This window comes from Gracilinanus agilis, chromosome 6 (assembly GCF_016433145.1).
Source record: "Gracilinanus agilis isolate LMUSP501 chromosome 6, AgileGrace, whole genome shotgun sequence".
Lineage (NCBI taxonomy): Eukaryota > Metazoa > Chordata > Mammalia > Didelphimorphia > Didelphidae > Gracilinanus > Gracilinanus agilis.
This window is the reverse complement of record NC_058135.1, coordinates 151,276,559-151,290,429: the sequence shown is the minus strand read 5'-3', so window position 1 is coordinate 151,290,429 and position 13,871 is coordinate 151,276,559. Positions and strand designations below refer to the sequence as shown.

Genomic DNA, 13,871 nt, shown 5'->3' with positions numbered 1-13,871 from the left:
TCATATGAATCATTTCATTTTTATGAGTCTCAGTTTCTTCACCTATAAGTTGGAGATTAGCATTAATATCACAGAGTTTCTGTCAGCTTTAAATTAGCTAATATTTATAAAATGCTTTGTAAACTTTATATAATTATATCATAATTTCATAGTATGAATTTTCTCATCTGCAAAATGTGGATGCTAAGATGTGAACTATCTATACAACTGGGTTATTATAAGAAAATAACTGAAACTTACAATGTTATATATATGATGAATATATTAAAAAGCTTATAAAGGTAACAGACCATTTTTCCTGCTATATATTTCCTCTTTATTAAATCTAGAAATATTAATTAGTTAATTAGGAATGCTTGAAAACATAGTGTAGGTGAAATAAGAGATGGAAGGATGTGTATTATACAAAGCTTTATTTATGTTGTACTGCCTTTTAAAAACATATAAGTAAAACAGTAATACAGGCTCTGCAAAACCACACCAAACTTTTAAAAAATCTTCCATTTTTACCTTGTTTAATACTAACAAGGACACACTAACAATACTAGCAGAAGCATTCCAACAGAAAGATAACCTTTGTTGCATAAATACTTATAATAGATTGAGAGATGATTTGACTTGATTATCCAGATTTCTAAAGGATAGATACAAAATGGGAGAATCATGTTCTCTGATTGAAATGCCATATGTTATGATTTTCCTCTATCAATAAGAGATGCTATAATAAGGCATGTATAATTTTTAAATTTTATCATTAGAAGTGCATTCAAAATATTTGAGTATCTTTTTATTGGGTTGGGGGGATTAAAATGAAATACTGAACACAAAGTATTTGTTGGAATGAGAAACATGCACCAAAGCCTTTTTCTTCTGTTGCTGTGCCCCTCTCAAACCATTAACATTCTTGTGAATACAAAAATGCCTTTGATGTCAATGTGAGTGTTGTACTCAAGCACAATGTTGTAGCAGCAAAATTTTTTAAAAAATAGACAGACTATAGCTGAAGAAACGTGTAATGGTATTCTGTATACTGGAGGATCAAGACATAGAATTGTCTCTGAAAAGTATGTTCCTCAAGAACTATCAATTTGATGGGTTTTTTATGCCTGTATCTTCTCACTTCTTAAATAAAATAAGGCCTAAAGTTGGCGCCATGAAGTTAATTTTATAAAGCCAAGCAGAGTATTCCATTTAAGCTTTTCATATGAACATTTATCAATCCATCTGCTTGTGGGAAACATATGCATTATGTGTATCACTCAGAAAGCAACTGAAAACAGAATTACATAGTCATCTATACATATTATTAGATAGATTTAACACATACATCATATCAGAATTTTGAGTAGTGTTGACAAATGAATGTTCCTTTGGAAAAAAAGATGGAAAATGTACATGGTAAGAGGAGTTAGCAATACAAAAACCTATGTCTCTGGATTCTGGTTCTATCACCAGGCCTCCATCCTTCTCTTTCTTATAAAGATATATCACAATAGCCAGAAAAGAGACATAACACCTTCTCTTTGAGGAACCTGAGGCTGCCTACACGTATGAAATTGCATAGAAAATTACTGGAGCTATTAAGATAACCCAACAGAATCCTTTCATTTGCCTTGCTCTCCTTCCCCTGTAAAACCTTTGTTTCAAGTATCTGAATATTTGAAGTTGAGCAGAAGTTTGTTGAATTGAATTCAAACTAAAACACATGGGCCTGGACTAAAGGACTGAATTCTCTAGAATGCTTTATATATCCATCTGACTTAAAACTCCTAGATACGTCATGGTCTCAAATACTTCCAGCTCAACTGAATTCTCCTTCAAGACACTAAGATATCAAAATGACTGGAACATTCACAACTGCTGAGGACTACATTGCTTTCAAAAAAGAACTTTCAACCAATTAAAACAACAAAAATTTGTTCCTTTTTGATGCATTCAAATAGTACATATTTATTTTCTGATAGTTGAAAGCTGTCAATAATAATGTATATCCCTGATTTTTGTCATTTTTTAATTTCAGTTTGGGTTACTTTTTTGATACAAAAGGTAAATTGCTTAAAGGCACCAGAGGGGTTTTGTACAAAAGATGATTCGGCTGCTCTTCTAAAAGGCTTAAAGACTTGGATTTCAATGGCAATGCTTTGAAGCAAGTGATCCTCTAACTCATAAAATCACTATTCTCAGAGGGGATCAGCAAGAGCTTCAGTCTGAAATAAGGACTATTTGAAGAATCCTAAAAATGTGATCTAGCAAAACTTTGCAAAGTAGGAAGAAAGAAACAACTCAGGTGAGCTATTATTTTGTTATTCTGGATACTATTTTTATAAGTGATATCTATATGGTTTTAGGGTCAAGATTTACCATTAGTGATCCCTGTCATGAAGACAAATACTCACTAAGTCAGGGACTAAAAATACAAGACATAATAAAGAAACAAGCAATGGGATAAATAGAAGGGAGCATGGACCAAAGAAGTAGCCTGTGATTTGGACTCTTTTGTGTTCCATTTTTGTCCAATTTTCATTGACATTTCTATTTGCAACAGACCTCGAATATGTTCTTCAATAATTACATGTTTGCCTTTCTCATTGATAGAAATGAAGAATTATGGTGGCAATATGTCAGATTCCATAGGGAGATGAATAGGAACAAACAATGATCAATGTGGGTCTAGCCAGTTCAGCTTTATAACTCAAAGAAAATTTATAAAGAAGTAGCTCATATTGAAGATGATAAATATGAATCACAGATCATAGAATAATAAGAAACTGCATTTAAGGACATTCATTGACTTGAACTTTGACAAAAGTCAATAGCCCTAAAGGAAAAGTTGGGTTAGTTTTTGACTCTGATGTCTGATTTGCTAAATGAACTTGCCTAAGTTTGAAGGAGCATTATACATGGGTAAATTGTTCTTCTATAAAATTGTGCTTTGGAAATCAGAGGGGCACATTGAAACAGAGCTGTCTCATTCGTGTCAAAAGGATTTTCATATTTATATGGGTTGGAAGATTGAGGTACAGCACATAAACTGGGTGAATAGATAGGAATGAACCTTAGTCATCAATGTAGTAATCATGAGTATTATAATTCAACCATAAAGCAAAGTGAAAGAGTTGTCACCTAGAAACTTATGTTTCTAAAGTCTAACTTTTGAAATATTTATGTTATTGTGTGTATTATATTAGAGAAGTCAGCCTTTATGAGGTTTGCTTCAGGGGATAGTCATATGGCTAAGCTAAGTAAACATTGTGCCCACTGAAGAGAAAAAAAAGAAACATGCAAGGTTATTGTTTTATCTTTATCATGCCACTCTTTCAGACAGGCACAATGTAAGAGAATCATCATTGAAGAGACACAGGGTTTCCTTACTTGTACATGCCATTGTAGGTGGGTCAGACTCCCTCCTGAAATAATCCTTTTCACAGAGACAAGAGGTCGAAGCTTCTTCATGAGTATAACTGTGAGGTGGACACTTGCTGCAGCTCTGGCTCTGAGGTGAAGCTTTGAAGAATCCAGGTTTGCACACTGTCAAAAGAAATCAGAGGCTAAGCTCTTTCCCTCAAATAGCTACTATGGGAGTGGTAATCTGCATTGGTGGAGAGTGTAAGAACATTGATGAAATCATAAATCCAATAAGATATCAAGTTTCCAGGGCAGAATCATAGTAAACTGCATTCCAAAAATTGTTGACATAAGAACATTAAATCCTTGTTAATAAAAGAAATTTCATGGAAAACTGAAGAAGTTCTACAAGAACAGAGAATAGTAAATGGTCCACTAAATTTCTGAAAAAGGGAAAAAGGTAGATTTCACAAATTGTATGGAAGTGACACCTTCTAATCTCTAGAAAAAAATTCTATAATCTATTATTAAGCCAGTGATTTGGAATCATTTATAAAGAGAAGCCATGAACTCTAAGAACCAAGAGCAGTTCAAAAATACCATATCAGATCAAAGCAAAAAGCCTCTTTTCCTCTAAAAAGATAATATACAATACTGATCCCTGATCAAAGAAAGCATGGCACCAATTTCAGAAAAAAAGCATTTGACCAAGTATCTCAGAATATTGTTAAGCAAACTTATACTTTAGTGAATGACCATTCTGAAAGACTTTTATAGCTTGCATATAATTAGCATTTGTTAAATTTTTGTTGACTAATGATTAAATTAATCAGTTGGTATTGGCATGGAGGGTGCTTTCTAATAGATTGTCATAAGGTTCTCTCCTATGTCCTACCCTTTTCAATGTTTGTATCAGTGATTTTTATGATAATATGGAAAATGCATTAATTGTATTTCTCAGATCTTAAAATTTTGGGAATGATAGATAATGGATGAATTTAATGATCATTGAGATTTAAAAGTTCTTGGGAAGTTGGCATGAAGAATTGAATGGAAGACTCACTTTCATAGGGATAATGCTATAATTCCAGAAGCAAAATTGGAATAGAGGATAGAGAGGTATGGAATCAGGAAGATCTGGCTTAAGTCATAAATGAAAGGAAAAATTTAGGCAAGTCTCTTCACTTCTAAGTGCCTACTAGAGCATCTCTCTAAGATAGTAAGTAGGAGAGTAGGAGCTAGTCTGCCTTGGTAGATGGAGTTTACTAACCAAGTGTTTTCTATACCAGTGAAATCAAAATATTGGATTTAAAAGTCAATATTTTTCTATACTTAAGTATAATTAAAATTTTGATGTCACAATTTCTCTTTAGGTGAAATCAAAGGGTTCTCCACCATGATTATAAATGGACTTTATTGAGAATATTTCTTCAGTGGACCTAATTATATTGAAAGCAGAACATCATTAATGCTTTTTCAAATTCCTAGCCAATGTGGGGATATTTGAAAGAGCTTTTGATAATACTAGTTTCTTTCTTGTACTGATTGGGAAGAGATTTTTCCATTTTTATATAATTACTATAAGGCATGATACCACTCTCAGTTAAGTATTAAGTTCTTTTATCCTTCATTTCTAGACAAGACATTCACAAGGTGTCTTCATTCCTCCCTTTTAGTATTTGCTTTTAAATGCAAAGTGGCTCCTTGCAAGTCCTATATTTCTGGCAATTACACTAAATGAGATATACGTTCTCTTTTTCTTCATAAGTGACCTCCAAACACTATGTTCTCATGTCACATAAAACTCTACAAAACCCCAAAGTTCTCTGAATTCAAAGGCAAATAGACTATAGCATGAAACAAATCAACAAAATTTTATGTTGTAGATATAAATATCTCAAAATAGAAACATTATTCTTTTCCTAAAAAACTAATTTGTTTACTTAGTTTCTATTTTAAAGTCCTGAATATGAAAAAAATAAGTTTTTGCATGTTCATTTTGTCACAAGAACACTGATTTCTACCATTTTCAGTATTGCCTTAGTTTTAGATTATAAGTACCTGATTTTTTTCAAAAATTACATTCTTTAATAAACAAAAGAATGAGCAAGGATTCCATTAGAAAAATGAAAGAATATTTTTTCTTCTTTCACAAAAGTATACCTTTTACATTAACATGTTGTTCTAGAAAACATATTCTTAATATCTTTGGAAAATAGCTCAATTAAAAATGCACACATAACTACATTTGGCATTGCATTTTGACAAACACATACTTAATTGACTTATTCAATTTCTTTTTCTTAATGGAAATAGTGTCCTATTTTAATTAGGATCCCTTAGATAATAAAGATTCCTTTCTTTTGAAACACAAGCATTCACTAATTAACCTGTATGACAAAAAATTTATTTAACTCTTTTTCTATCCAGTATCAAAAAAGAAATTTATTTGCAAGATTAGGTTTTTATAAACTCTGGAAGAAATAGCAAGAATGTCAGATTAAATATTTTCCTAAACTTCTAATCTCTCTCCAAACTATTTAATTCAATTATTCATTTCAATGATAGGCACTCTTCTATAGCTGGCAAAAGACAGACTTTGGATTTTAGAAGCCCTTGTTTCAAGTTTCGCCTCTATTACATTAGATAAATGAAACTGAGCAACTCATTTATTTTATACGTATCCCAGGCAAGTGTCTAATGAATTGTAGAGGAGGAACTTATCTATATTAGCAGAGGTAGTTTCCACAGCAGGTGTGTCTTATTCTGATGAAATCACAGTTCTAGAGAAATGTACATCAAACCCTGCAGAATGCTAGTGTAGGAATATCTGTACCATGGTCTCCCATTTTCATCTAGCTTTAGTTTTTCTACTGGGAGTATAGGGTATTGAATTCTGAGATGCATGGGACAATAAAGTCTTGCTGTAACAAAAATTCTATAATTGGGGTGATACCAGCTACTGCCTCTTTACTTAGGGGATATTGTGTAATGCAAGGTAGGAGATCACCTTTGGTCTTCACCATAACAGGAGTTGCCTATTTTAATAAGACCAACATCTGTACAATAAGAAGCCCATACCTGTTCCAGGATATCATCTGGAACAGGGTAAACTATACCTCTTTCCCTCTCTGCCTCCACTTTATCTAAGAACAACACTGGGAAAAGATCTAGAGATTGTTCTGGAAATTCTAAAGATATGTCCCTGGTTGGTGTGCATTGAATTATTGCTCTTAATTTGCATAAAATATCTCTCCCAAGTAAATTCATCAGGGAATTAGGCATTAGGAAAAAGGAATGTTCTATAGATAAAGGTTCCAATGATACCATTTGGGGTTGCAACTTTTTTACTCTCTGTGGTCTCCCAGTTATTCTTACCACCTCCATAGTTCCCTTAGCCTTGCTATCTTCTGGGGATATTTGCAAAACAGATTTAGAAGCCCCTGTGTCAACCAAACAATCATAGATCTGTTCTCCCACCCTTAAAGTAGCATGGTGTTCTGTGCTGTTTGGTGGAGAATGTGTGGCTATAACAGGTGCCAACACAGAAGGATCAGGAAATCGCATTCCTAATTCCTATCCATCACATTCTACCTCCCCATTTCTTGTGCATTACTATTTTTCCAGTGTTTCACACTGCTATCATTCTGCCAGGATTTATTTGCCTCACTATACTTTCCATCTGTTTTTATTCCATTGTTCACCCATAAGATTTCATTATTAATTCTATTTTTCTTACTAATTGTTTTATCATTTTCACATTCCTTTAGAATTTCAGCATCTATATATTCTTTTCCACAATCCTCATTTGGCTTTGTACCATCCTGATCACACCTTCATGCTGAACATTCTCCCTTTTGTAAGTCCCATTTTGGGGTATTTCCACCAGCCACTTGAGAGAATTTAGGATGTGCTCCTGATCTAATGTATTCCTGAATTGTTGGCAAGTCTGGGGTTTGTTGGGAACTATGTCAGCATATATGATTGTAGCAGCTATTTTTGTATCTTTTATAATCATTGTTACCCCCATTAAAACCATTATTTAATCTATTTTTAGGATCATAGGAGTTTTGTTTGAAACCATTATAATTATTGTATGAACTGCCTTGGTTTCTCCTGTGTTTTTTGTCCAGAGAATTGCCCCCTAAACCCACACTCACTCATTGTGTAACCATCACAACTGCAAAGCCAGCATCTTGGGATATTTTGTCCATTTTGCCTAGGATTAAAGTCATCCCTAGGTGCCTTTTAAGATTGCAGAGCTGCCACATTCTTTACCTGTTGAATTTCATTATCTTTTAATGTTTGATTTGCTTCCCTTAATTGCTTAGTTAATTTTTCAATTATATCGCTTTGATCTTCAGATTGTCTGTCCAAAACATCTTGGTAAATGTATGTGGCTGTCCTTTTTAGCTCATCTAATCCCATGGTGAAGCAATTAGAACAATTGCTCCTAATTTTTTTTTTTTACCACCAGGCAGGCTTTTTTCACAAATTGTCTTCTAATATGGCTAACATTTTCCTCTGATAATAAATCCAATCCAAGCCAATGTTCCCCACAGTCAATTATTCTATGCAAAAAAAAAAAAACTAGCTGGGGTTTCCCCTGTGTCCTGCATTAACTTTTCAAATTTAGATCATGTCCCAGGGCACTTAGAATTTTTTCTCATGGTCTCCAGGATTGCTTCTCTAGTCATTCCTAATTGTCTATAGGCTTCTACAGAGTTGATTTCTAAAACCTGATATTCTGCTAACCAAGGTATAAGAGTCATGTTACTGTTTGTCTGTTCTATAATTTGTTGTTATTCATGCTTAGTGAAACCTTCATCCATAATAAATTCAAAATCCTGAAAACTCAGGTCAAAGATCTTAATTACCCTTTCTTACTCTCTCACGACTTTCATTGGTTCTTCTTCATACTTAGGATTTTTTTTAAATGCATCCAATTCTGCCTGGGTAAAATTCTTATGATGTTGTTTTATATGCACTATGCAAAGGTCTGCTGAGACATAAGGGACATCCCATAGAGGAAACATTCTTGCAGAATTACTTTCTAAAGCTTCAGTCTCTAGTTGCAGCTTAGTAGGTGCCTGTGATTGTTTGGCACCCTCTAGCTCAAATAGGTTCTGTTGCTTTGCCCCATGTACCATTCCATTTGCTTTTACTAATTCTAGATAGTTCATTTCCATTTGATCAAGTTCATTCTGTAAGGCAAGTACTAATTGTTTTAGTTCAGTATTTCCAAAAGTAAGCCAACAATTAACATTACATTTCTTTAAAATTGTTTCAACACTTTCCCTAATTGATAGAGACTACCAAGATCATTATCATTAAAGGCAGGTAGGGAAAAGATCTTCTTATAGTTGTTTCAGAAACTGGTAACAAAATCTCAAATTTAAGGAAATCATGAAGATGATCTGGCATTGTTAACAGGAAAGACTATTGGGATCATGGAGAGATAATACCAAAACCCCATGAATTTAGTATTATTGGGCTCAATTGAGGACAAAATTGTCTCCTTGATTGGTATTTCTCAGTAGAAGCAAAAGCTACTGTTCCCTTCTACTGTTACAAAGGTAATTTGACTTGTTAACAGCTGATTGAACTATAACTGACTGAGAGAGAACTCTTCTTTCCAGTTCCTTGTTTTAGCTAAGAAACCCAAAAATCTACCTAGCTACCTAGACTTAATTCTCAAACTGTTGTTCAGTTAACCCACAAGACTGTCTCCAAAAAAGCTATTGAGAATGGACTCAAAAATGACTGATTCCTTCCCCAAAACTGGGGTTGGCTTATGAGGTAAAAACCCCAAAATCCAAATGCTAGAATCTTTGGATTACCTTGGCCAAGTTGTTAAACAACAGGGAAGTTAGATCACTTTCACGATGTTATTCAGTAGCAGGAACCTCCAACTATCTCCAAACAGACAGGTAAAGCATAGTAAACCAGAGCTCCCACTTCTCTTCAGCTTAGAGGCAAGAAGCAACTGCCATAAATATATCTCACAAGCCCCTTCTTAGCAACCCCTCACATTCTGGAATCTTTTTCAAGGTCCATAGCTAAATTTTTCCTTAATCTATTTTGGAGACAATTTGCACATTCTCTTATCCCCTTATAATCCTATTCCTACATTAGTTTGAATGATTTAATTTCAGAGAGATACTGTGTGTCTCCTGCCTGAAAATCATTGCTTAATTCAGTGACTCATTCCTATGCTGACTTTAGGTAGAGGAATTTGTTCATTCCAGCAACTCTCAAAGATCATCCTTTTAAGCATGCAGGAAGGTTATAATTGGAGAATGGGATCCATATAAACAAAACTATCACCTCTGAAGAATTTAAATAAAAATATTACTTAGAACTGAACCCCAATTTCATAGTGATATCAAAAAATAAATGCAGGATTTTCTGATTAGACTATATTATCTGTATTCAAATAATTTTCATTTGTTTATAACATAACTCTAGTTAGTGTCTCAATATGGGTATCATTGGATGTGTGTGGAATTGCAGAACTGAATAGTGAATAGTTTTCCAAATTAATTTCCCTTATTGATCAAAATAATGATGTATCATTAACTGAGGAGATCTGTCCCACTTTAAGGAAATTTGATACCCCTAAATCTGAAGTTAGAAAAAAGTAAGCAATAATTCAAAATATCATTATTAAACAAATGACAAATAATTATTAAGCACTTATTGTGTTCCAGGCACTATGCTAACTACTGTGGATATAAAAAAATAATTATTGGTCATAAGGAGCTCATATTGCCAAAGGGAAGATAATATACAAACAGCTAGCTGCCTTCAAGATATATAAAAATTGAATAAAAGGTAATCTCAGAAAAAGGGACATTAGCAACTGAGGGGATGAGAAAATCGTCTGTAGAAGATGGGATTTCAGCTCTCTTAAGGAAACCAAGAAAATTAATATGTAGAGGTGAGGATGGCACTGTAGGCATGGAAGACAGCCAGAACAAAGGAACAGCTGGAGGAAATGGAATGCAAAAACTACAAATATAGCTGTATAGCTGGATCAGAAATTGTATGAAGAGAATTACAATGTAAAAATACTAGAAAGTTAGAAGGGGCCAAATGTTAAGGGGTTTAATACTAAATAGAACACTGAATATTCTATATCAGAGGCAATAGGGAGCCACTAGAGTTAAGGAGTTGAGGGAGAATAGTGAAGATATTAATAAAGTCAGAATTCACTTGAGTAATCTCACTTTAGTAGCTGACTGCTTTATGGATTGACACAAATTAGAGATAGGCAAGGCATGGAGAACAATTAGAAGATTATCGTAGGGATTTTAAAAAGTTGTAAGAGGAACTGAATTAGTGATTTGTGAATGAAGAGAAAGACATGCAGAAGATAATATTTTGAATATGGACACAGCAAGATTTGGCAATGGATTAGATATATTTGGTAAATAAGTGAGGATCAGGATATGGCACAGAGTCAATTGATTATAAGACAGCCAGAAACATTTATTGAGCACTTATTATCATGCCAGGCATGATGCAAAGCACTGGGGAGAGAAAAGGAGGCAAAAAATAGTTCCAGCTCTCAAGAAGCCTACAATCTCATGGGGGAGATAACCTACAAAAAATACATATTAACCAAGATATATACAGAAGATATGGGAAATAAATAATAATTAATAGAAGTGAAACATTGCCATTAAGAGGGTTTAGGTAAAGCTTCCTTTAGAAAGGTGGATTTCAGTCAGAACTTAAAGGAAGCCAGGGAGGTCATTAGCTACAGTGAAGGAGGGAGAGTATTCCAGGCATTGGAGAAAACCAGAGAAAATACTGAGAGCAGACACGGCTCATCTTCTTCATGAAATAGTCTGGAAACCTGTATCACTGGATCAAATTGTAAGTGAAGGGAAAGAATGTATAAAAAGACTAGAAAGGTAGGATGTGGCTAGGTTATAGAGAACTTGGAATGCCAAATGAAGCATTTTATATTTGTTCCTGGAGGTAATAGGAACACACTGAAGTTTACTGAGTCAAGAAGGAGAATGTGAAATAACTGGACCTACATTTAAGGAAAATTACTTTCATGGCTGAATAGAAGAAGGATTGGTGCAGGGTGAGATTTGAGGCAGATCAGAATATTACGATCATCCAGATGTGAGTTAATGATTGGTGACAGTGTCAGAGGAGAGAAGGTTTATATATGAGAGATGGTGGACAGGTGAAATCACCAAACCTTGGCAACAACTTAGATATGGAATAGGGGTTAGAGGAAGAGAAAGTAATGAAATCAGAATGACTCCTAGGTTGTAAGTCTGAGGAACTGGGAGGTGATATTCCATTCTAAAGTAATAGCAAAGGTAGGAGTGCAAGAGGATTTTTGGGAAAAGATAATGAAGTCTGTTTTGGACATATTGTGTTTAATATGTCTACTGGACAACCCCATCAAGATATGTTTAATGCACTTGAGATTGAAGGTAAGGAGAGGGACTGGGATAGGATACACAGATTTGAGAATCATCAGCATTGAGAGGATAATTCCATCTATGAGGACTGAAAAGATCACCAAGTGAGGTATTATAAAGGGTGATATTTCCCAACTGTGTGACCCTAGGCAAGTCATTTAACCCCAATTACTTGCCTTTGCTATTATTTTGTGTTGGAAACAACATATAGTACTGATTCTATGAAAGAAAGTAAGGGTCCCCCGCCAAAAAAAAAGAATATCATTTTGCATAGCAAAATGGAGACCAGGATGAATGACACCCAACAGTATTAGAATTTAGAACCAACCCAGATGCCATGAGCCAGAGGGCAAAAAGCACTATAAAAGAGAGAAACTGGAACTAGAGACTCTCATTACTGAGAAGGGATCTGGGTGGTTGGGTGGGTAGGCCAACCAAATCTACTTAGGTTATCTTCATCCTGTTTCATTACTTACCACTTCTGGGCAAAGCTGTGCTATATATTAATCACTGAACATCAAAGAAGAACAACATCAAAACTCAATCAATTTGGTTAAGGTCAAAGGTCCCTGGCCTGGCCAGAGTGCCACAGAGAGGGAAACCTCTCCAGCAGACAGGCTCAACCCAATTGCCCTTACTTGACAAACCTGATCATCAGTAGTTTAGTGAAAGTTGAGCATAGTAATCCCAGCTGTGGGGAAATGTGAGGCTGGGAGATCTGAATGATGGATATTTCAACTGAATTTTTAAATCATTAAAAGATCAGAGGAAGAGAAATTGATCCATTTAGAGTAGACAGCTACCTCAGAAATCTGAACCAAGAAGGGAAAGAAGATTATATAATTATAATAATTTAGAAGTTGATTCTTTCCATTTTCAAATATTTCCACTATTTTCCTTAACATGGGTATAACTATATAGTGCCACTAAAATAATCCCTTTGGCAACTTGGTTTAAAAAAAAATTCTTCAGGTCTATATCTATTGCATATAGATAGGTGCTGTATGCCCTGGGAGAAATACCTCCCTCTTCTCTTCCCAATTAGCACTGAAAGCTAGACCAAATCTGCTTGTGCAGGCAGACAGCAGAGGGAAAGGAAATGAAAACAAAAATGCACAACATATAACAAGGGCAGCTGATGTCTAGAGTGTACAAGATATAATTAGCCTTCAAAAAGGTCTTGAATTTATCTAATTATATCTGATTAAGAATGACAGAAAGTCATTATAGAACAGGAGTTTTGCCATGCTTCTCATCTCTGTGAAGCAGGGGATGCAAGATAAGTCAGTTTACTTGGATAGATTCTCAGCTAGATACAATTTGAGGATAAGAGAGAGTAGAGGTAGTTTGCTAGTAATGAGAAAGATGTGATATTGTCTGAAGCTTTTTATTATTAGAGAATAATGAAAACAATAGTTCAATATTTATCCCATTCCACTCCCAACATACTCCATAGCATTTAAAAACAGTAAAAGAGATGGCTACCAACATTACTTTTTTAAATTATCTGAAAAAGCCTCCTTTGAGACCATCTCTCTATCATGCAAGCTGTACTGGACTATTCTTACCATTCCCATCAGAAATGTTCCTCACCAGATCTTGGCTCTTATAAATGAGCTTTTACCTTACTTTTCCAGGAACCAAGCAACCCAAGAACTTCTGAGCCATCCCTAACCCATGCTGCCCCAATGCCATAAGCCTCTATTTCCCTCCAACTCTAATTCCTTTGTATGCATTTTCTTTCCCTATAAAATGTAATCTCCTGCAGTTATCTTACTTGCACATCTTATTCATTTGTCGCCTGGCACATAACAAACACCCTAAGAATTTTTTTTTCATTCATTCATTTAAGAGTCTAATGTGTAGTACAAAAGTGCTATAACAAATTAAAAAGAAAAGAATGGTTTAAAAAAATATAAGGAGCCACTGTGGCAATCCTAGCTATCTCGGGTCATGCTGATGTATCTGTCATGGTAAGGAGTTTGGAGCTGCAGTAGGCAAAACTGATTGGGCGTCTGCTTCAATAGCAGACATCACCAGTATCAATAAGTTGAGTGTTGTGGAAGTGAACCAGCAGGT

General features: G+C 34.6%; 1 protein-coding gene across 1 annotated transcript in view; it reads right to left on the bottom strand.

The window, feature by feature from the left end:
- The window catches only part of EPHA5 (EPH receptor A5), a 464,007-nt gene that overhangs the window by 202,724 nt on the left and 247,412 nt on the right, over positions 1-13,871 (bottom strand). The window contains exon 4 of the mRNA XM_044681722.1: positions 3,373-3,528. Within this exon, the coding sequence (XP_044537657.1) occupies positions 3,373-3,528 (156 nt within the window). The remainder of the gene's footprint in view (positions 1-3,372; positions 3,529-13,871) is intronic.